The sequence below is a fragment of the Schistocerca cancellata genome, chromosome 1 (assembly GCF_023864275.1).
Source record: "Schistocerca cancellata isolate TAMUIC-IGC-003103 chromosome 1, iqSchCanc2.1, whole genome shotgun sequence".
Taxonomy (NCBI): Eukaryota; Metazoa; Arthropoda; class Insecta; order Orthoptera; family Acrididae; genus Schistocerca; species Schistocerca cancellata.
Genome location: NC_064626.1, coordinates 155,431,170 through 155,456,263, shown reverse-complemented (window position 1 = coordinate 155,456,263; position 25,094 = coordinate 155,431,170). Strand labels below are relative to the sequence as shown.

Genomic DNA, 25,094 nt, shown 5'->3' with positions numbered 1-25,094 from the left:
AATCCTTGTTCAGATTCTGCTCTCCAAGATCTTGTGATATACCTTGGCACATTGTGGTATCAGTGCGATGTTTCTACAATACTCCCTACTCCCTTTCTTGAATATAGGGACAAATAGTGCCCTCTTCAAAAGCTTTTGGAGCGTCCTTCTCATTCCACACCACTTCATCACAAGATATAGCTGCTGTTTCCCAACCTCCCCTCTGCTTTTACCATTTTGACACTTACTTTGTCCACACCTGTTGCTGTTCATCCTGTCCAGTGCGATTTCCATTTCTTTTCATATCAGCCCCCACCCCCTGCTGCCCTCCACTAGAGTTTACTTCTGCCTGCTTTAGTCTATTTTCCTCATCTCGAAGTCCGTACAGATATAGCAAGTGCTCAAAGTACTCCTTCCACACTGTCTCCATTGTCTCTTTGTTATTAATCTCTTTCCCACTTTTATCTATCATTATTTCACCTTTCCTCAAAGCTCTCCTCTTACTTTTGACCATTCCAAATAGTACTTCTTACTCTCTGCCATCTTCCTCCATCATCTTTGTCCATTCTTCTATCCACTTTCTTCTCTCCTCAACCACTGTCTTATGTGCTTCGTTCTTTTTCTTATATTCCTTTCTCGCTAATTCGATTCTTTCTTGGAACCACAGTCTGGAGGTTTTCTTCTTCCTTTCCACTACCTCTTTGACTCTTTCATTCCACCGTGGTGTCTCCTTCCACCGTTTTCTGCCACTTGTCCTTCCCCATATGGCTACTGTATCAGTTTTCTTGTATTCCTGTAAATTGTTTCTTGTTGCTATCAGTAACTGAATGACAGAATCAGCCAGCCATTTGTACATCTTAGTTCTTAGCTCCATAATGAACTGCGAATGATATGAAAAAAGACAAGGTCTAGATTAAAAGAGAGGAGGAGGATCAAGTTCTATACTGTATTAACATTATCATTGACAGAAATCATGTTTACAGAGATTGTGGCTTCAACATTAAGAGACACCCGCACACAATGTTCACCTGAACTCAATGCCCTGGATTTCTTCCTCTGGTGAGGAGCATGTTTATATTGCTCTGCTGATGAATGCCATAGAATTGGTAGTGTGTGTCCTTGCTGCTCTTGTAACTGTAGACACAACTGCATTATGAGCTCAGAGAAGAGTGGTCCACTGATTTGCTAAATGTTTGGAAATGCAGAGAGGTCACTTTGACCATCTGTTAGAAGGCAACATATGTCACTTTGGAAGTGTGTTTATAAAATTTTAAGCACATTGCTGATGTATTACATCTGGCCACTCATACTGAATGTAGTCTGTATTTTTAACGTCTCAATATTGATATTTTTTGGGGTTATTTTTGTCCTATGAAAAGTAATTTTAATTTAACTGATTATTACTTTTCATGAATGTATCTGACTAATAATTAGTTATAATATTGATGGTTCTGACAATGAAAATAGTTTAGTGTAAATGTAACAATTCACCCAACAGTAGAGATGTTGAATCATCTATACACACACACACACACACACACACACACACTACTGAATCCAGGAAGATTGTGCAGGGACAACTCCCATGTACATAGTTCAGAAGAGCTAGTAATGAGAGGAAGGATCCTGACGACACTGATTATGAAGCAGCCATTGATATTTAGCATGTTGTGCTCAACGGCCTGTTTCACCATTGAGTGCTTAACTCTGCCCTTGGCCACTATTTGGCAGTGATCATTCATTTGGGTGTACAAGTCATTGGTGGTCATGCCTGCTGAGGATGCTTTTCATAAATTGCATCAGACTTGGTATATGGCATGGCTGCTTTCACATGTGCCCCTGCTTCTGGTATGGTAGGATAAGCCTGTGACAGGAGTTGAGTAGAATGTTGGTTGGGTGAATTGGACATATCTTGCACCTGGATCTTCCACCGGTATATGACCCATGTGGCAATGAGTTGGGAGTGTGCATGGCATATGGATGACCGGGATATTGTGTAGTTTGGAGAGTGATTGAATACCATGAGAGGAGGAGTTGGAAGGACAGGGTAACATATTTCTCATTTATAGACACAATGGTCCATAGTGTTGGTGAATGATATGGCTCAGTTGTTCCAGTCTGGGATGGTATTGACTATGGGGGGTGCTGTTTTGCAGCTAGTTCTTGGGTGTGGTGGGTGGATTAGGTGTGCGTGTAAGGATATGGCATGGGAAATCTGTCTGCTGACTAGGTTTGGAGGATAGTACCTGTGTGTTAAGAAGTTAGTGAGAACTTCAGTGTAATAGGCAAGGGAATTCGTGTCACTTCAGATGTGCCATCCTTTGGAGTGGAAGCAATGACACCTATCAAAATTGCAAGTACTGTTGAGCGTTAGTGAACTTGATAGGGAGAGAAGTATGGATGAAGTCATCAGAGAGACTGAGGTCAAAGGCAGCATGTTGGGCTGGTGAAGAACAGGTGAAGTGAATGGGAGAGATGATGTTGAGGCTGTTGAGGAATGAGGTTAGGATTTCTGTGCCCTGGGTCCAAATCATGAGCACATCATCAGTGAAGGTTTGGTATTTTGGAAGTCTAGGAATGTTTACTCTATATGGCTCCAAAATGGAGTGTCATTGGAGAGTGTCGTTTGGGTGCCAATGGCTGTTCCGCAGATTATGTCTCCCCCACACAAAGGAGAAATAGTTATGTGTGAGGATGTAATTAATTACAGGTATGAGTAATGAGCTTTTGGGTTTGGAGTTGAAAGGATGTTGTGAGAGATAGTGCTTGATAGTAGAAATGCTCTGGGCAAGGGGGATGCTGATTTATAGGCAGATGGCATCAACAGTGATGAATAGGTATCCAGATGGTTAATTGGATGGAGATTATTGAGACATGGTAAAAGACACTGTTCACATCTTTAATGTGATTGGCTAGGCTGTGGCCAATTGGTTTGAGGTGCTGGCCAGCAGGTGAAGAGAATTTTTCAGTGGGAGCGCAAGCGCAACAATCCATTGCAATGGGGCATCCAAAATTGTTGGGTTCATGGGCTTTGGGAAGCATATAGAAAATGTGTGTGAGAGTACATTGGCGTGAGGTGGGAGATGGATTCAGGGGAAAGGTGTGTAGATGGGCCTTAGGGACAGGATCACTATGGCATGGTTTAGTTGGGGTAGTCAGAGAGTTGGCAGATTCCTTCTGAAAGGTAATTGATGTGATTCATAAAAAAAAGTCATGGAGCCTTTGTGTGTAGGAATGATGATCAGATCATGGCCTGTCTTCAGGTTGAATGTGATTGTTTTTTCTACAATTGAGAGATTTGTGCTCATGGGAAGGGAGTATGAGAACGACTGTGAGGCCAAGTTGAAGTTTATGAATTCCTGGAAGGCAACCTGGGAGTGGTGAGGTGGGAGAGGATGAGAGTCACAGTTGGATAGTGGTATGAACTGGAAGAGACAGCATGCATTGTTGTGATTAGGTTGGCTTTGCTTGAAGGGATTGATAGCAAAAAAGGGAGAAAGTTTTTCCATTCTTAGGGTTGAGAGCCTAGCATGATTGGACATGCTTGTGGATGTGAAAGTGAAGCCATTGAATGAATGGGACGGATATTTCTGTATGATTGAGGTTCCAGGTGGATGGGTTGACAGTAGTTTATGGTATGGGTCTTGTTGGATGTTGGGAGAGAGTTTTGGGGAATGATTGTTATGTGCACTGTTAAGAAATACTGTAATTGTGGGATATTTATGTTTTCAGGAACAGTGTGTACTGCTGTATTATTGACAGGACAAAATTAGTAAACAAAAATAAATAAATAAGTACCCAGAATCGAACTCTCCACCTCAGGTATTTTAACATAATACTCTATACACTTCCATACTGTATTGGATGAAAATATTTATCATACATAGGATTACAGTGTTGCCAAATTAGTATTCTTTGACATACATTTTCTACCAAAATATACACTGGACAAAATTTTACTTCAGTCATTTTTATGCTGCAAGTGTTCCCCCCCGATAGCTGAGTGGTCAGCGTGGCGGTCTGACACACCGAGGGGCCCAGGTTCGATTCCCGGCTGGGTCGGAGATTATCTCCATCATCACCAGTGGAAGGCAACGGGAAACCACCACTGGACTCACTTCCATAGATGCTCATGCAGTGGGCCTCTCTGACGAGGCTTTCCCTATGACAAGACCTGCCGTAAGGCAGAACACAAAGTTTTTTACTGCAAGTAGGCAAGGACTCACATTTGCCGTACACTGTTAATGCATTTCTGGTGCCATCTTCTAAGTAGTAAAGTCCAGTTATGCCCTCAGTTCATATGCCATACCATACACTCACTCATTTTGGGTGTGATGGCCTCTCCGTAATTATTCATGGGTTTTTTGTACTCAAATATAGCAGTTTTGCTTGTTCATGAAGCCATTCAACAAAAGTTTATGTTATGAGTAAGCATTATTTTCTTGATGAAACTGTTGTCCATTCGTCATTTTGCAAGCACCCAATAGGCAAATGATTAATGCATTTTGTGGCTGTGTGGTTGCAGTTTTTGTGTCACTTGGATTTTTTAGACCCAAAGTGGAGATCTTCTTTCAGAGTTCGTTGCATGTTGGTTCTGGGAATATCCCATTGTTATGAATGTCAGCAAATAGATTTCAATGTAATTTCAGCAGCATTACAACTCATGATGTTTTCTGCAGAATGACTAACTTGAGGATGACCCGGAGATTAAATATCCAGAAACAAACATGTCTCCCAAATTCATCATTCAGTCTTATCACAATTGATTTATTTAGTGTGCCATAGTGAACAACTATGCTTCATTTACATTATTCAGAATTTCGCGCAGATTTGATATTTTCGTCCTACCCTTCCAACAAGTCAAAAACACAGTAGATGCGATAAATGAGTTTATTGAAAAAGTTACTTCATCACTAGGTAGGAAAGCTAAGGTCGCATGATATTCTGTAGTCTTACAAAAGCATTCAACTCGGTAAACCATGCCCTGATTGTTTTCAGACTCAACAGGTATGGAATACGGGATATTGCTTTGAAATGGTTTGAATCATATCTCTTGGAGAGGGAACACAGGGTAGTAATCATATCAAATGGAGCAGATTACTTCTCAGAGTGGAAAACTGTATCACAAGGTGTTCCTCAAGGCTGAATCCTTGGACCAATTTTATTCCTGTTCTATGTGAATGACTTGCCTCTCCATATAAATACTCATTTAACTTTGTTTGCAGATGATACTTCTGCCCTAATTGACAACGAAAATTCTGACAATAGACGACAGTGTTTCATGAATACGTTAACTAACTTGGAGACAGGGTTCAGTCAAAATGGCTTAAGGCCAAACATTCAAAAACTGAAGAAATCCTTATCACTCACAACAAACAAAAATTGAAGAACTTGACTCAGTCAGGTTCCTAGGAATAAACTTAGACAGAACTTTGAGTTGGAATTCTCATATAGAATATCAAGCAAATAAATTAAACAGCCTTGCATTTGCAATGGAAATTTTAGCCCGTGCCACTGATATGGCCACCAGGAAAATAGCATACTACAGCTACTTTGAATCTGTTATTCGATATGGCATAATTTTCTGGGGAAACTGGGGAAATGTTACACAAATTTTAAAGTTGCAAAAAAGAATCATTCGCAACATGTGCTCTGCACAGCAAAGGGCATTGTGTCGACCATTATTTAAAGACCTATAAATATTAACTGTCCCCTCTTTATACATCTTTGAGCTGGTTCCTTTCCTACGCAGCAGAGCTGATCTATTCAGTGTGGATAATTAAAAAAAAAAAAAAAGAAAAAAAAAACATAGTTTTGAACACTCATACGACACAAAACATAAAGAAAACTTTATGCTCACCTCTCATCACTCAAAACTGCATGCTCAGATTCCTCAGTATATAGCCACGAAAATTCACAACACAATAGAAGGTTGTGACATAATGAATATGAAGATAAATATTTTAAAAAGCTAGTTACATGATTTTCTAATTGAATGATACTACTACTCTATGGAAGATTTCATGAAGGATGAAGTGATACTTTGAGCTGGATCCATAAAATGGAATAAAAATTTATGATAGGTATAGTAGATGTAAATACTGTAAATTTGACAAATTTTAAGTAAGTAAATTCTCCACAAAGTATTATTGTAAGTGTGACAAAATTTCAAATAAGCTAATTGTAACCTTGACATGTCTCCTGTACATCAGACATATATGTTCTGAAATTGTGTACATTATGAGATGAATAAAACACATTTCACATTTCAGTGGGAGGAAGAGCTGGGAAGCAGAGGGTTTGGGGCTTGGGATGGGTAACTAGTGTCTTAGATGGAGGCTGCAGGTGTGCAAAATAGGAATGAAGACAGGAGAGGTGGCAGGTGCATGGGATAGGCGTGTTGATGCATGGGTAATGGATCCACTAAAGTGCAGCACACAATGAAGGTGACATGAATTGGAAAGGGGTGACAGGACAGTGTTGGGTAGAAGATGGGGAACAGTGGGTTAGCAGAGGTTGAGACCAGGAGGATTGCAGAAGTGAAGGAGTGTGGCAAACATAACTCCCATCTGTGTATTTCAGAAAAGCTGGTGTTGGAGGGGAGGATACAGATGGTATGGGTTGAGAAGCAGCCATTGAAATGGAACATGTTGTGCAATGGATGATTAATTTTGTTCTCAGCCAGACTTTGGCAGTGGCCACCATTATGATGAACGACTGGTTGGTGGTCATCTTATATATATTATAAATGTGAAAGTTTATGTGTGTATTACTATGTTTTTTATTCTTTCAGGCATAAATGGCTGGACAGATTTGGATTGCATTTGGCACGGAGATAGCTTAAACCCTGATTTAACATGTAGTCTACCTTACGTATACCTACCTATCGAAGAGATGGGGTTGCAGGTGAAAGAGAAATGTAACCTACAATATGCAAATACCAATACTTCATTCCTCCAGTATATGAGAATGAGAGCACTTACTGACTTGCAACAAATTTTACACATAATTTCAAACCATTATGAAACTTATTCTCACTGACATCCCATACAAAATGATGAAAGCAGAAATGTTTATTGCTTACTGCATTTTCCCTGTTCATGCAGTAAAACTGCCACATGTAGCAGGATGTCCTACTAAGTCTGTTCGCAACACATTTTGCAGATAGCATCCACATATGCTGTGGAATGTACATAGAAAAATATATCATTTTATGACTTGTAGTTCAGGAGGTATGACATCATAAACAGTGAGATATGTGAAAAACTGGTGCATTGTGCATGATGTTTTAATTTATTACTTCTTTAATACTAACTAGATTTCCAGACAGTACACATACCTGTAAAATGATGTAGTTGTACAGCGCAGAGGTTAGGAGGTACAATATCATAAACATTAAGCAGCATGAAAATGAAACTGCTGGGCAAAATTCCCTATAGATAAAGCTGAAATATGTGTATAGATACATGTTACATATGTTAAATACATGTTAATATATTTGACATATGTATACATGGACAAAGTCACTGGTAAAGAGCTTAACCTGAACCCATGGAACAATTTCAACCAAATTTGGTACATATTTTAGTTATGATGTGGAAAGAAATACTGTAGGGGTAAGAACCACCACCATCCTGTTGGAGTGGCAACATGGAGAGAGAAGGGCCGTGGGGAAAGATATGCAGACAGAGAGGGAAAAGGAAGAGATGGACAGAGACATGCGAAGGAGGAGCTGGACAGTGAAATGAAAGAGGAGGAAATGGACATAGGGAGGAGGAGATGAACAGCAAGAGGGGGCAGGAGGAGATGAACAGGAAGAGGGGGAAGGAGGAAATGATGGATCGAGAGAAGGGCCAGAGAAGATGGAGGGATAGTGAGAGAGTGGGAGTTGGCAGACGTGGACGGAAAGAGTTGGTGATTAGGTGGAGGAGATGTGCAGAGCAGATTTGGGGGGGGGGGGGGGGGGGTTGGGACTGAAAGAAGATTGGAGCAAATACATACCTGGGCAGTCTTTAAAAGTAACTGTTTAACAGTGGGTAGCACTGCAGGGTGCAGCTAGTGGTTGAATAAAAGGCTGTGCAGCCATGGCAGCACAGCTAGTGTATAACGTAGTTGCTTTCACAGATGACATGTGATAACCCTGCAACAGGAGTGGAGGTGAATGTACTGGGTGGACAGGGGATGGAGCAGAGTGCTATGTAAGTTGACTGGATGACAGAATTAGGAGGAGTAGGAAGGATCTTAGGTAGGATGTCCCCCATTTCTGGGCATGATGGCAGATGATCAAAGCCCTGGTGGTATCACACAATATGCTGTGCATAAATTGCACCAGACCTTGTATATGGCGTAGCTGCTTTCACAGGTAGCCCTGCCTCTGATAGGGTATGATAAGTCTGTGACAGGACTGGAGAATGATGCTGGGTGAGTGAATTGCATGGATCTTGCATCTGGATCTTCCACAGGAATATGACTTGTGGCAATGGGTTGAGAGGATCTATGGAATAGGGACAGACCAGGATATTGTGTAATTTGGTGGGTGAAGACATACCGTGAGAGGAGTTGTGAGAACTGGGCAAGAAGTTTCTCATTTATAGACACAATGGTCCATAGCCCTGATGGATGATAAGGTTCAGTTGCCCCAGTCTGGGGTGATATTGGGTGACAAGAACGGCATTCTTTTGCTACTGGTTATTAAGGGTGTGGGCGGATTAGGGATATGTGAATATATGGCACGGGAAACCTTTATGCACACCCTGTTTTGAGACAGTAGTGCCTATCAGCATAATAGGCAAGAGAATTATTGTGATTGTAGATATGCTAGCCACTGGTGGCCAGGCTGTGTGGCAGCTCTTTTTGTGTGTGTGTGTGTGTGTGTGTGTGTGTGTGTAGAAGGGGTGGCATCTGTCAAAATGGAGCTACTATTGCTGGTTAGTTGGTTTACTAGGGACAGAAGTGTGGATGGAGCCATTGGAGTGGTGAAGGTCAGTGACCAGGAGGGTGGCATACTGGATTGTGGAGGATGAAGGAAGCAGATGGGAGAGGAAGGTGTTTTGAGGTTGTGTAGAAGGTTGCCCTTTTGATGCCTATGTTTGTGCTATGGACTCTGTGTACCTTGTCATGAAAGGAGAAATAGTTGTGTGTGAAGCTGTAGTTACTAAGGTGTATGAGGGATGACATGGTGGATTAGGAGTTGGAGGACATTGGGAGAGGTAGTGTTCAATAGCGACAAGTTTCATGGACATGAAGGGTGGCATTTGCAGTGATATCATCATCCACCCAATTGACACAGCTTCCTCGTCCATCTGTATGCCACCCCCATGCCCAATCCTTAGCCACAGGGGTCCTATCCTTGTGAAAGATCCAGGTGCAAGACCTACCCAAACCACAAACACTACACAGCATTTTATGTGGGGTTTGACCACAACCAGCTGTCCACCAGAATGAATGGCCACTGCCAAACTCTCAAGAAGAACAAAATAAACCATCCAGTGACACAACAAGCCACTGTGCACAACATGCTCAATTTCACAGGCTGCTTCTCTGCCCACCCCATCTGGATCTTTCCTTCCAACACCAGGTTTTCTGAACTAGGTAGACGAAAGTTATCCTCACAATATATTGTTCGTTCCAACAGCCCTTCTGCTATCACCTTCCACTGACTGAATGTTGCCACATTCTCTGACAGTTTCCTCCACCTCTGTCTTGTCACTCCTTCCCAACTCACATCTTTGTATCATTTTCATTGTGCAGTGCACCTCATTGATTCTGGTATCCATGCCTCACATACCTATCCTGTGCAGTTGCGACCCGTGCCTCCTGCATTCCTGTCTTGCACACCTATTACCTCCCTCCAAGCTGCTACCTATCCATCCCCAACCTCTCCTCCTCCTTCCTGCCTCTTTCTCCATCTACCCATCCTACCTGACACAGCTGCACACCCAGTCCACCTGCCAAACTGCAACCCTGGCATTGCATGCCCTGAAAGAAAAGATAAAAAGTGGAGATATTCCACCTTGCTACATCTCAAAATTGGTGATGAATCCAATAAAATAGAAAATACATTGTTGAAAGTAGTATATCTACTGAAAGACAACTTTCTGTAAGAGGCAGCACTTTTAGCATGTTATAACATCAAAATTTTGATGTCAAAGGATTATTAAAGTGCTTGTACACCAGCTAATAACTTTGGCAAGTAACTTCCTCAAGCACTTGCTGAGGTCTTTACATTAGAAAAGAGACGTGTGCAAGTTTTTTCTGGAAGTTGCCTGGGCGCATTCATTTCAGCAATTTGCTACAAGTACTTGCAAAAGTGTTTCTACTAAAGACACATCGTGAGACTGGCAAGTGGATGTTTACAGTGTCATGCCAAAAACGAATGCAGCCACCATTGATGACAGATAATAACAGATTTGGATTTCACAGCTGATAAACAACAGAAATGGGCTTTCAGCATGCAGTGTTAATCTTTCCTTTGTGTATCAAAGGATAACTGCTATCCTTATTTTTAAAAAGATTTTTAAATTATTATACAGGTTTTGCACTATTGTGAGATGTGAACTTTAATTTCAGCTTAATGATGATGTTACTTTTAATGTTGATTTGAGGTAAAACTATTCTCTGAAGAGACAGTAGTCAACAAATCTAGTTGATAGTAATGGGAAATTACTTTGTTTCATATCTGTCTTTTTGCAGCATGTTTCATTGCAACAACCTGTTGAGAAATGCTACTGCTTAAGTGTTGCCAAAGTCTCATATGGTCGTGAAACAATAGTGTCCAGTAGGGGTGACATGCACAATACAAGTGAACGTGCTCTGGGGAGCAGAGACACCCCCACACATCGACTTGTTGTGTATGATCTGAAAGGCGCTTGGACAAAGAGCAACAGAGATGTTGCTTTTGCATTATTTGATACATTCATGAAAACCCAGGTAAGTAATGTATTTTATGAGTCTCAAAATTCAATAATAATTTGCCATTTCCATTACACTAAAGCATTCAGAAAGGGATGTATAGTTACTTTAAATGCCAATGTTGTTAAATAAAAACATGAAATTTTTGCACTTACTTTTCATTATTGGGATGTTAATCACAACACAGAGGCTTTAATTTATCTCTGCACTATGGCAACATAATTTTAACTGCCTGTCAGCACTTCCAAGAGACACTCTCAAAATGTTGTAGAAATGGAGAGGAGCTAAGCTAAAGCTCAGAATCATGCTGCAAAACATGTTTAGATGATCAACTGGAAGAGCAGTATGACAATACAGTGTCTCAGTACAACACACTGTTTTAACATCTCATAAATCATCAGCACATGATATGCTCTGCAAAAATAAAAGAACTGCATCTCTTTCATCATATAGCCAGAGTATCTGTTTACACTCTCATTCCTGATGGTTTTTTTGCCTAAAAGTTTAGTTAATTCTGTTGGAAGTAACAAAGCAAACTCCATCCATTGCATTTTATGTTGTTCTGAAAAATAGTGTGTTACAATATTACGTCAACATTTTCAGTACCTTATTTATACAGTGATGAACTTGTTTTAGAAAAGTGTAAAAGATTGGAGGAAATTATTTACTCAGATCATCTTTTAAATTCACATTTTCGTCTTAAGTTTGTTAATGTAATTGTTATTAGCAGAAGTCAAGCCACTAATTTTGTCATCACTTTCCTTGTTGCTTGCCCATTTTTTTAGCTACACATAATTCGCTCACTCTTGTTTGATCATAAAATACTATAATGCTCGTGATGACTATCATGTAGCCTTATATTCATCACTAATATAATGGAATGTTTGCTCTCATGTAGAATTTGACACTAGACTCTGTTTGTAGCGCCTATTTTCAGTGGCTTGCATGAACAGGCAAACAGCCATATAAGTCTCTTCTTTACACTTTTAAATGTGTGTTATTTAGTGTTGTGCAAAAGAGAGAGGTACTTTATAACAAAACCTTCATAGTTTGAAGTGATACTCTGTGGAGATAAACATTTGCTCATCTAATTTCTAATAGCAGTAAAGGCACAACTTATTAAACATTATTAGTGGATGGCTGAACTGAATTAGCCACCAGACTTGCATGTTGCAAAACTGCTGAATGGCACATACACTGAACATGTTTTGCAAGAAATGCATTATCAACAGTTATGATGTACAAAATCTTATTTTTTTTTTTTTTACCTTGAGACCCACGTATCTTGGAACATATGTATAATACTGCTATGTATTCATTCATAACGTGTGTCCAACAAATTTGTTACACACTTGCAACATAACAGGACTGATAGACTGTGAATCTGACATACAGTTGTTAAACACCATGAACTTTACATTACTTAATTGGAACATATTTTTCTTATTAAATATTTTCCTCACACAGCAATTGAAGAAGAATATTTCAACAGAAGCTCTCAAAGGTTTCCGTGGTGACAATTCCTCTACACCTATGAAATCACGTCCAAGGAATTCTGAAGGTCCTGTGACTCCCCCACCAAATACCAGCATACAGGTAAAGTACATTGTCTGAAAGCCTTCAGTGCAGAATAATAATAATAATAATAATTCTGCCAGTCGTAAAAGGTGACGTAAAGAACAAACCACTAATAGGGCTAACCCCCCTTTTAGTGTGATTACTTGGTTCAGGACAGAACTAAAGAAGCCTCGGACAAGCGCCGTCGTGATTGGGGACGATGCTTGAACCCTATGCCCGCCCACAATGGTAACGACACTGCTAGCCAACTGGAAAATGATTTAAATCCAAATAGAGGTGTTTTGCAGGATATGCTTCCTGCAACCACCCTAGAAGGAAAACAAAGACAGAGGATGAGATGGTCAGATGAAGTTAATCGACACCTCGTGTTCTGTTACTACCAAGCAACAAACCTAGGAACCAATACAACTGGATACAGATCACAAGTATACACAACATTTATTACCAGATACCCGGAATTAAAATTTTTAACAGAACAACGACTAGCTGATCAGATCCGTGTAATAATCAAAAATAACAGGATACCCCAGTCAGAATTAGAAAACATCAAACAACAAGTACAACAAATACTAGAACAAAATCATGTGCAATCAGAAAAAGAAGAAAATATAGTAACGGACTCAATCATCCCAGAGAAAACAAACAAAGAACAAAACGCGTCAATTAAACAATCAGAGGAAAACGACATCTTAAGACAGCCACCAGAACAAGCACAAATAGAACACGAAGTGACACACATGTTAGATATAGAAGAAAAATTTCAACTGACATATATAGAATACAAAGACACAAATACAGACATTAGACCATTCTTGCATAGACCACCAAATGACCCACAAGTCGAAACAACAACGACAACTATCAACGCAATCATACACAACAAAATAAATGAAAACACAACTATGGAAGAGTTACAACTACTGGTTTATGTAGGAGCACTCACTACACTAAATATACACACTAGGCAGAGATCAGAACCAACCAACACACAGAAGAAACCCACAAAACCAGCATGGCAACACAGGCTATAGATCAGAATAGAAAAACTGAGAAAAGACATCGGACAGCTAACACAATTTATAAGAAATGAAATATCAGACAAAAAACGAAAAAGGTTAGGTAAAATCTCACAACAAGAAGCAATAGAGCAATTAGATGAAAAGAAGCAGAAATTACAAGCATTGGCCAAACGACTTAGAAGATACAAAAAAAGTGAAAATAGAAGGAAACAAAACCAAACATTCAACACAAACCAAAAGAGATTTTACCAAACAATAGATAACACACACATTAAAATAGACAATCCACCAAACATAACAGACATGGAACACTTCTGGAGCAACATATGGTCAAACCCGGTACAACATAACAGGCATGCACGGTGGATACAAGCAGAAACAGACACATGCAAGATGATACCACAAATGCCTGAAGTGATAATTTTGCAACATGAAGTCACCCGAGCAATTAATTCTACGCGCAATTGGAAAGCCCCTGGAAATGATAAAATAGCAAATTTCTGGCTAAAGAAGTTCACCTCAACACATTCACATCTAACTAAATTATTTAACAGTTACATTGCAGACCCATACACATTCCCTGATACACTTACACTTGGAATAACCTATCTGAAACCTAAAGATCAAGCAGACACAGCAAACCCAGCTAAATATCGCCCCATAACATGCCTACCAACAATCTACAAAATATTAACTTCAGTCATTACACAGAAATTAATGACACATACAACACAGAACAAAATTATAAATGAAGAACAAAAAGGCTGCTGCAAAGGAGCACGAGGATGTAAAGAGCAACTGATAATAGATACAGAGGTGACATATCAAGCTAAAACTAAACAAAGGTCACTACACCACGCATACATTGATTACCAAAAAGCTTTTGATAGTGAACCCCACTCATGGTTACTACAGATATTGGAAATATACAAAGTAGATCCTAAATTGATACAGTTCCTAAACATAGTTATGAAAAACTGGAAAACCACACTTAATATCCAAACAAACTCTAATAATATCACATCACAACCAATACAGATTAAGCGTGGAATATACCAAGGAGACTCATTAAGTCCTTTCTGGTTCTGTCTTGCTCTGAACCCACTATCCAACATGCTAAATAATACAAATTACGGATATAATATTACTGGAACATACCCACACAAAATCACACATTTGCTATACATGGATGATGTAAAACTACTGGCAGTAACCAATCAACAACTCAACCAATTACTAAAGATAACAGAAGTATTCAGCAATGATATAAATATGGCTTTTGGAACAGACAAATGTAAGAAAAATAGCATAGTCAAGGGAAAACACACTAAACAAGAAGATTACTTATTGAATAACCACAGTGACTGCATAGAAGCGATGAAAAAAACAGATGCCTATAAATATCTAGGATACAGACAAAAAATAGGAATAGATAATACAAATATTAAAGAAGAACTAAAAGAAAAATATAGACAAAAGACTAACAAAAATACTGAAAACAGAACTGACAGCAAGAAACAAGACAAAAGCTATAAATACTTATGCTATACCAATATTGACCTACAAATTTGGAGTAGTGAAATGGAGTAACACAGACCTAGAAGCACTCAATACACTTACACGTTCACAATGCCACAAATATAGAATACATCACATACATTCCGCAACAGAAAGATTCACATTAAGCAGAAAGGAAGGAGGAAGGGGATTCATCGACATAAAAAACCTACATTATGGACAGGTAGACAATTTAAGAAAATTCTTTCTAGAACGAGCAGAAACTAGCAAAATACACAAAGCAATCACTCATATAAATACATCGGCTACACCACTGCAATTTCATAACCACTCCTACAACCCTTTAGATCACATATCATCAACAGATATGAAGAACGTAAATTGGTAAAAGAAAACAGTACATGGCAAGCACCCGTATCATCTAACACAGCCATACATCGATCAAGACGCATCCAACACATGGCTAAGAAAAGGCAATATATACAGTGAGACGGAAGGATTCATGATTGCAATACAGGATCAAATAATAAACATCAGATATTACAGCAAGCATATTATTAGAGATCCCAATACCACAACAGATAAATGCAGACTTTGCAAACAACAAATAGAAACAGTAGATCACATCACAAGTGGATGTACAATACTAGCAAATACAGAATACCCCAGAAGACATGACAATGTAGCAAAAATAATACATCAACAGCTTGCCTTACAACATAAACTTATAAAACAACACGTTCCCACATACAAGTACACACCACAAAATGTACTGGAGAATGATGAATACAAATTATACTGGAACAGAACGATTATAACAGATAAAACAACACCACATAACAAACCTGACATCATACTCACCAATAAAAAGAAGAAATTAACACAACTAATTGAAATATCCATACCCAACACAACAAATATACAGAAGAAAACAGGGGAAAAAATTGAAAAATACATCCAACTGGCTGAGGAAGTCAAGGACATGTGGCATCAGGATAAAGTCGACATTATCCCAATTATACTATCAACTACAGGAGTCATACCTCACAATATTCACCAGTACATCAATGCAATACAGCTACATCCAAACATATATATACAATTACAAAAATCTGTAATTATTGATACTTGTTCAATTACCCGAAAGTTCCTAAATGCAATATAACATATACCATACAGTTACAAGGAAGTCACGCTTGACCGAGGTCCGCGTCACGTTCCATTTTTAACCAGACTCAAGTCTGAGAAAAAAAAAAAAGTCAATAATAATAATAATAATAATAATGTCAGATGAAATCTATAGGCTCAAGGTTCAATCCTCAATCAATTCCAGGTTTTTTTGTCACTTATTGTATATGCAAATAATTCAAAGTTAATCCTTGAATCTGAGTTCATGTTAAACTAAGTCCTCTTACAAGTGGGTGCTATCAAATGTATGGAAAACAAAAGCATAACTCCTCCAATAGACATGCGTTGTAAACCATCTACATACACATATCCTGCAACCCACCATATGGCATGTGACGGATCATACATTGTACCACTACTAGTCATTCCCTTTGCTGTGCCTCTCACAAATAAAATGAGTGAAAAAAGACTGAATCCATATGAACTCTAATTTATTATATATTACCTTCATGATCCTTACATGAGACTTATGTCGGCAGCAGTAGAATCATTTTCCAGTTAGCTTCAAATACCATTTCTTTAAATTCTCTCAATAGTGCTCCTCAAAAAGAACATTACCTTCCCTCTAGGAATTCCAATTTGAGTTCCTGAAGCATACCCATTTTTGCATGCTGTTTGAACCTACCTGTAACAAATCTAGCAGCCCACCTCTGAATTGCTTTGATTTTTTTCTTTAATCTGACCTGGTGTTGATCCCAAAATTCAACAGTATTCAAGAATATGTAGCACTAGTGTCTTGTATGCGGTCTCCTTTCCATATAACCAATACTTTTCCAAAGTTGACCCAATAAACAGCAGTAGACCATTTGCCTGCTGTACCGCAATCCTCACTCGCTCTTTCCGTTTCATATCACTTTGCAACATTATGTCCAGATATTTAAACAAAGTGACTGTGTTCAGAAGAACACTACTAATGCAGTATTTGAACATTAAGGGTTTCTTTTTCCTGCTCATCTGCAATAACTTAAATTTTTTCATGTTTAGAGCTAGCTGTCTTTAATCATACAAGATGTTCAATAAGTAACTATGCAGTTCATAACTTGCCGTATTAAAGTCCTGGAAGTTACAAGAGATGCTGGAAGTGATCTCCTTAAACTTGAAGAGACAGTTGCACACGTTTGTGCATATTCCTGAAGATATTGCGCAGAACATTGGGAGTGATGTTCCTAATGTGGTGTGTCGTGCAAATTGCCTTCATAGTCCTTTCCTTTCAACATACCCCATAAAAAGTAATCCGGTAGAGCCAAGTCAGGTGAATGGGGAGGCCAGAGTCCTCGAGAGATGATGCGGTCACCAAAGATGTCCTTTATAAAGTTCATCGCCTTGTGAGTGGTATGTGCAGTCGCCCCGTCAAGTTTGAAACCAGGCATTTTCAATTTCATCCTCATTCAGTTCACCTACGAAGGGCTCCAGAATGCAGATGCAGTACCGTTCTGCATTTATTGTGTCCTGAAAGAAGATTGGCCCAATGATGCATTTACTAGTCACAGCACACCAAACACCAACATTTTGATCATGCAGTAGAGACACCTTAAATTCATGCGGATTCTCTGTAGTTCACACACGACTATTCTGGCTATTCACATAACCAGAGGTGAAATCATGCGTCATCCATGAAAATGTTTACGTCAAGAATCACCTCACCATTGCCCTGCAGGAAGGGCAGAAACCAGTTGCAAAAGTTCACATGTGCTGGGTGATCAGTGTCTCTCAGTCCATGCACAACCGACTTTTTGTACGGGTACATCAACAGTGACTACCGGAGAATCTTGTGAGTGGATCCCATGGACACGTGGGCCTGCTGAGCTAGTCGCCTAACCGATTTCTTTGAACTTCGGAGCATCATGTCTTGCATTTCCGCCACCTTCTCTTCAAATGTGGATGTGGATGGCCTGCCTGATTTTGGAGCAGTATGAACGCTTCCAGTCTTTAGAAACTTAGTGATGAGGCTCCGTACAACACTGTGGTTAGGCATCTTCACTCCTGGGAACTTTGCTGTAAATGCAGCTTCTACTGCTGAGGTAAACTGGACTCCATTGTGGAACACATGCTCCACAAGAAACAGTCTGTTCAGTCGTCAACATGATGAGCTAGATCACAATGATGTCATACAAGACATTGGTCTTCAATCTAACCCGACCTATGAACAAATACAAATACCTGGTCAAATATGGTTCAAATATGTTCCTTACTACTTACTTACTTTTACTTACTTTATGCGATCAAGCCAAAAAGACCGCTCGCTGGTTTGAGAGATTGTCTTCACTTCAGTCTGTCTTCGGCTTCTTTCTTCCGTGCTTCCAGGAGTCCCATCCTCTGAAGGTCTTTCGATACGCAGTCACTCCATCAAGTTCTAGGTATTCCTACAGGCCTTCTTCCGGTTGCCTGTTGAGTACAGTTTTTGGCCATCAGTTGTCCTGCATTCAAGCAACATGCCCTGCCCACTGGAGTCGTCGCGTCTTCCTTATAGCCATGATGTTCAATTCTTTGTAAATATCATACAACTCTGTATTATGACGAATTCTCCATATTTCACTCTCATTATCATAAACTGGTCCAAAAATCTTCTGACGGACTTTCCTTTCAAATATCATCAGTCTGTTCAGATCTTGCTTGGTTGTACTCCAGATGGCACATCCATACAGTACTACTGGCTGTAGGAGTGTTTTGTAGATGTGTATTTTGAAATGTCTCGACAGACTTCTGGTTTTGAGGAGAGCATAAGGCCATGGTAACAGCGATTACCTGCCTGTAGTCTTGCCTGTATTTCCATTTTACTGGATGGTTCATCTCTGAATACTGCACTCAGATATTTGAACTCCCTGACTTGACAATAAGAACCTTCAGTTGACTGTAAGGGTGGAAGTGGTTCTTGAGTGTCATTATGTTTACAATGTAGAACCATGTATTCCGTCTTGTCATGGTTGATTTGCAGTCCAATTTTCCTGTTGTTTCCAGAATGTTAGCCATTTCCCCTACTTCTTCTTGCAATGCAGATAGTAGCATTATGTCATTGGCATATCTGAGGTACTTGATGTTCACATCTCCGGTCTGGATTTCTGTGAGTTCATTAGATGACATCTCTCGCATTACCTTCTCTAATGCGAGATTGAAAAGAACAGGTGATAGTCCATCACCCTGCCGTAGCCCAGTTTTTATTTCAAATGTTTCAGTCAACTTATTTCCAATTTTTACCTTTGCTGTAGTATCCATCAGGCAGGCCTTCATGAGGCTTACTAGTTTCTTGGCAAAACCGAACTATTTCCAGACACCTCAGCATACTTTCTCGATGAATGCAGTCATATGCTTTTCTGAAGTCGACAAACAGCATGTTTAGTCCTTGGCCAAACTCCCACATTTTTTCTACGATCTGTCATAGGACAAAGATTTGGCCGATAGTAGCTCTCCCGTGATGAAATCCTCCTTGATATTCTCCAATAATGGTATCTGCCAACAGTTGGATTCGATCTAGACGACAGTTTGAGAAGATCTTATAAAAAAAAAAAACTGAGCACAGTGATACCACGGTAGTTTTCACACGACATTCGGTCATTCTTCTTATGGATGGGACAGATTAGTGCATTCCTCTAGTCTTCTGGAATGTTTTCAGTGTTCCAAATGGTCTCTACTAATTTGTGAATCCTTGCGACCAGGTGTTCATCCCCCCTTCCTGAATTATTTCAGCATGGATTCCATCTTCTCCTGGGCTTCTGTCCTTTTTAAGCTGTTTTATCTGCTTCCTGATCTCTTCTACAGTTGGCGGTAGGTATTCAGGGTTTGCTGTCTGTGGTCGGGGGAAGTTAAAGAGCATCGTTGGGTTTTCACAGTTTAACAAGTCACTGAAATATTCTTCCCATCTCTTTGCAATTTGATACTCAATTGTCAGCCTCTCTCCTTTGGCATTTTTTATGAATTTCTCTGTGAGTTTATAGGTTTTCTTCAGATAGTTGACCTTTCTGTACATGTTCTTCATCCTCCTTCCGTGGAAATCTTCTTCTGATTCTGTAATAACCCCACTCACGAACTTCCTCTTTTCTCTCCAGAATATAGCTTGTGTTTCTCTATGGACTCTATAAAATTCTGCCTTACTGCTCTGATCAGTTGCTGACTGTAACTACTTGTCATGGGCTTCTTTCCGCCTGTTGTGCGCCTCTTCACAGACCTCATTGAACCATTTCTTCTTTCTTGCCACTCATTTTACCAATGACTGCTTCTGCAGCCTTTATAACCACATTTCTAATTTCTTCCCACTGCTGATTTACATCTGAGTCCTCTGTTTCCAGCAGTACTGTAAAACAATTCCTCATCTCAACTTGAAATTCATTTCTGGTTTCTTCCTGAGCTACCTTTTCTATTTCTAAACGTGCCACTTTCTTTAGTTTACTTCTTTGGTGTGGTTTCATGGTGACTCTGAGTCGACTTTTAACCAAGAAATGGTCGGAACCACACTCAGCCCCATGGGAATTTCTTACATCCATAATCCAATTCCTGGTTAGACTGTACATTCCATGTTCAAAATTGTAGTCCTTTTCTGTGTTTAGTTCATTGTGTTGGGTGTCTGTTCTGAATCCGAGGCTCCTCTCTAGCTTTCGTAACACGACTGGTTTTGCAAGGGGGGTTGTTAGACCCACGCCCAACCCCCAACCTGGAGGACTAGGGTATGCCATTTAGTCTGGAACCTCATCTTCAACCTGTCTGGCTTGTGTGGCCCTACCGGTAGCTAAGCTACCGCAGGCATAGCTCTCAGGATCATTTGACCATGCAAGCCCCACCACCATGACAAGGTAAGGATACTGTTTGGTATGTTAAACAGTGGAGAATGGTTCTTCGGCCAGCTAAGGTTCTTAGTTGAAGATTTATTTAAATCACGGAAAATAGGACTTCAGCGATAGAAGTATATGAATGTGGATAGAGGGAAAGAAATGAAATGAAAGAGTTGGTTGCTAAGATTGAAGAAAGAAAGAAGATAGCCCCAAAGACAGGAAACCCTTCCCTCCCCCCTTCCCCAGGATCCCCACTTCGCCAGTACTTAGGTGAGAAGCCAGAGGAGGTATGATGTTCGGTGTCTCCTATAGAACGGACATTCTCACCGTCACCTTAGAAGTCTCAAAAGAAAAGATCTTATCAACTCCTATGGAATGGCAAATGGTGAAGAACCAGTCACACTTGTTTGCGAGGGCTGTATGAAGGGTGTGGTGTTTGTGTGGTGTTGGTTGTGTGTATGCCTACACTACCCATCCTTATACAAAATTGAGTACAAACCCTCCCCCATCACATCATACTTTACAAAAGGCACAAAACATTTTATAAAAATTTAAACATCATGTAACACTGAATTATGCCATTTGCCTCAACACTGGCGTTTATAATGTTCTATCTAGAAGTACAGAACACATTCCCTGGGTTTTACCCTTGCAGAACTCACATATGAGATTACCCTTCTGTTTTTGGCATGATTCCTAGTGGAATATCTCCAGATCCAAATGCAGTTTCAAAGTTGACAAATTTATGTCAAGTCAGTCTCGAAAATGAGATAACCCTTAACCCAGTTGTCATTACAGTCGTTTCAGGCTGACGTGAAAACAACCGTTTATAGATTTATTGTATGAGAATAGACGACAGAATAGTTGGAGAAGTTAAGGGCATCTGGTGCAGGAAAACTAAAGTAGAAGCAACACCAAATCCAACTTGGAAACCAGGAGACGTCACTCCACCCGTTAACACAGAATGTCAACGTCCCTGGGGGTTTTGTACATATCTCTTTATATCTTTAACATTGTACATACCTTTCTCCTCTATTGGTTTGTCTAAATACTTGGCCCTCGTCAAGTGCCAGTCGAAATACTTACGCATCGAACCTCAGGCGTTGCTGTAGTATTTTGGGTCCCATAAATCTGAAATTAACTTCTCTTGTGCACTGGAAGACCAAGATTTTTCTTTAAATTTTCTTTGAAAGTCTTCCCAGGATGTGAAGATCTCTATGTTTACTGTGCCCCATTCTGAAGCTTCACCCTCTAAATAACCTATCGCAAATTGTATTTTCTTAGCCTCTTCCCAACTTTTAGGCATGGCCTGATTAAATCATTTTAGGAAATGGTTGGGGTGTACCTCCCCATCTGGTTTAAACCTAGGGAACTGTCAGGAAAAGCCTGAATTCGATACCCATTGCAAATCATTAATTATTTCTTTATTTAGAACAAGATTTTGAGACACTGTACTCTTTTCAAGTTTCTCCTGAATAATTTTGAATTCCCTTCTTAGGTTATCTAAGTCTTTTTTAGTATGATCTAATTCAGAGGTCATTATAGGCGAAGGAATGTCAACGCTTAATTTTTCTTCCACTTTTCATTCTATTAGCCCATCCACCTGTTCCTCTATACTGGTTAGATTGATCACCTAAGTTGTAATTAACTTTTCTTTGAGATTTTGTTCTACAGTTTCTAAACGTGAACTAACTCCTGAAATTTGCGCCTGAACTAATGGGAGCAATTTATCTTGTTTATGTACATTTGTTTTAATGTTACTTAATTCCTGTTTAACCACATCAAATGTGACCTTACAGACATCTTTCAAGGAATCAAAATTTTCATTGACTCTGGTTTCTAGGCTACTACATTTACAGTTGACATCATACTTTAATTTCTGGGCTATTTCTCATAAATTTTTCTCTTGTTTCTCCTCTAAGCCTTTAAACAAAATATTTACTATTTCACTTAGAGAGTCAGACTTTTCTTTCTTCAAGTCTAACTTGAGGTGTTGCATATAAATCAGGTCCTTGGTTTCCTATCCCCATAGCCCCAACATGCCCTTCTGATTGTTGATCATCCCCTTCCATCTTATTCTTCTTAGCCTTAGTCGAGTCAACATTCACAGTACCCCCTATTCACAAGTCTTACACTGAACAATTGAACAAAAGTCAAAGTTCGCTCACCCGGTGTGACTTGACGATCTGCTACCAGTGGCGTCGGTGTTGGTGTAGACGGCGGCGTCGGCGTTTGTAGACGGCGGCGTCGGGGTTTGTAGACGGCGGCGTTGTAGGCTGCGGCGGCGGCGTTGTAGACGGCGGCGGAGTTTGTGAATTAATGGATTGACTATGGCGTTCGTTCTACTCTATTTCCTTGCTTCTATCACCATTAACCAACAGGACAATTTTCAATAAATATCTTCGAATCTTGTTCGCTGTTACTCGTTGCTATGGCAACACTCGTCAATATTTTCAACTTGCTTTCGCTAATCTTCCACCTTCTTCACAGGTCCGTTCTTTACTGGTTGCCACGTTATGCAGTGCCCCATTGTATCTTGTCTAAAACTTAGAGCCACGCTCCTTGGACTATCAGTGTGAACTTACTTGAATGCCAGATACAGGCTCAGCTTCCCCGCAGCTCCAGCATCTTCTACTCGCATCAAACTCTCCTCCGAAGATTCCATATTTTGAAGAAGGTGAAAATTTGTCTACTATTCCCAAATCCTATTATCTAGTCCAAATAAAGACTCTCTCAAAATTCAGTGGCTGTTAACATATTCTGTATTCAAAATTCAATACACCATTTCAATGCCACATTAAACAGTAAGCCCACACTTTCTTAGGGCATTCGTACACGACTGAATTCAACCAAATTAAATAACATTTTTTCTCAACGATACAATACCAATATACATGTCCATCTGCTCGAGACCAAGTCACTATTAATAATAATCATTTTTTTTCTTCCGTTGTCTCTCTACCACACACAACAATCACCAATGTTTTTCGTGCATGAAATTCGTCCACGGAATTGCCGCAACCGAGCGCGTCACTTGTTGGCCCGGTTTTGCTCTTCTTTCTCGGTTAGCCTGCACAAATAATGTTCTGCGGCAGTGTGTATCTGTTTATGCTACAACCCACTACAAAATAACATGTGTTCGAAGCGGCTGAAACACAAGTGACTCCAGACTTTTGTAAAATTCTGGGGGCACTACAAACCCTTGATGATGCTCTTGTCTCTGATGAACACTCACCATCAAGGACAACATACTGGATCCTATTACTTAAGAAGTCTTCAAGCCCCTTACATATCTTGGAAGCTATTCTGTATTCCCAAAACATAATTCACAGTCAGCATTGAGGCACTGTATCAGATGATTTTCGGAAATGAAGAAATAGGGAATCTGCCTGTTGCCATTCATCCATAGTTTGCTGGATAATATGTGAGAAGAGGGCAATCTGGAGTTCTGCATGTGTGCAATGCTTTCTAAAACCATATCGAGTTTTATATTCAAATTGAGGAAATGTTGAAGAATTCTGCAGCTAACCAATGTTGAGGATATTGGTCTGTAATTTTAGTGGGTCAGTTTTTTTTATACAGTTTAATATGCATGAGTCACTTGACCTTTATTCCATTTGCTTGGAAGTCTGCATCGGTGGAGAGAGTAACAATAAATTCAAGCTAAGTAAGGGGCCAATGCCATAGAGTACTCTTTGTAAAAGTGAATTGAGATCCCAGTTGTCTACCCAGGTAGACCTATTACTATTCCCTCCATATTGGAGTACCCAGAATGGTCAGATGATCTGTCATATCATTCTACCACTTCAACAGTGATGTCTACACTTTGGGTCCCCATAGCTCCCCACCTTCATGCTAGTGCTCAGTGTTAAGGGTGACTCCAGTTGCTACAGCCAGGCCATGAGGACCATGACCACCAGCCACAGTCTCAACAACAAGTGCATCTGCACCATCAAGCAACCAGGCAGCCTCCCAGCAGCATTGGTGGGCTTCGGCCACATCTGCCTCCACTACTCCAATATGAAGACACCATGTATCAATGCCAAGTTGTGTCCAGGAGATGAGGATGTACACCTGTATCTACTCTAGCCTGATACATTATAAAAGTTTTCTTGAACTTCAACTACGCAGTTGCCAT

General features: G+C 39.9%; 1 protein-coding gene across 1 annotated transcript in view; it reads left to right on the top strand.

The window, feature by feature from the left end:
* Positions 1 to 25,094, top strand: part of LOC126167427 (protein KIAA0100) — a 296,899-nt gene that overhangs the window by 180,180 nt on the left and 91,625 nt on the right. The window contains exons 25-26 of the mRNA XM_049920476.1: positions 10,672 to 10,908; positions 12,358 to 12,486. Of these exons, the coding sequence (XP_049776433.1) occupies positions 10,672 to 10,908; positions 12,358 to 12,486 (366 nt within the window). The remainder of the gene's footprint in view (positions 1 to 10,671; positions 10,909 to 12,357; positions 12,487 to 25,094) is intronic.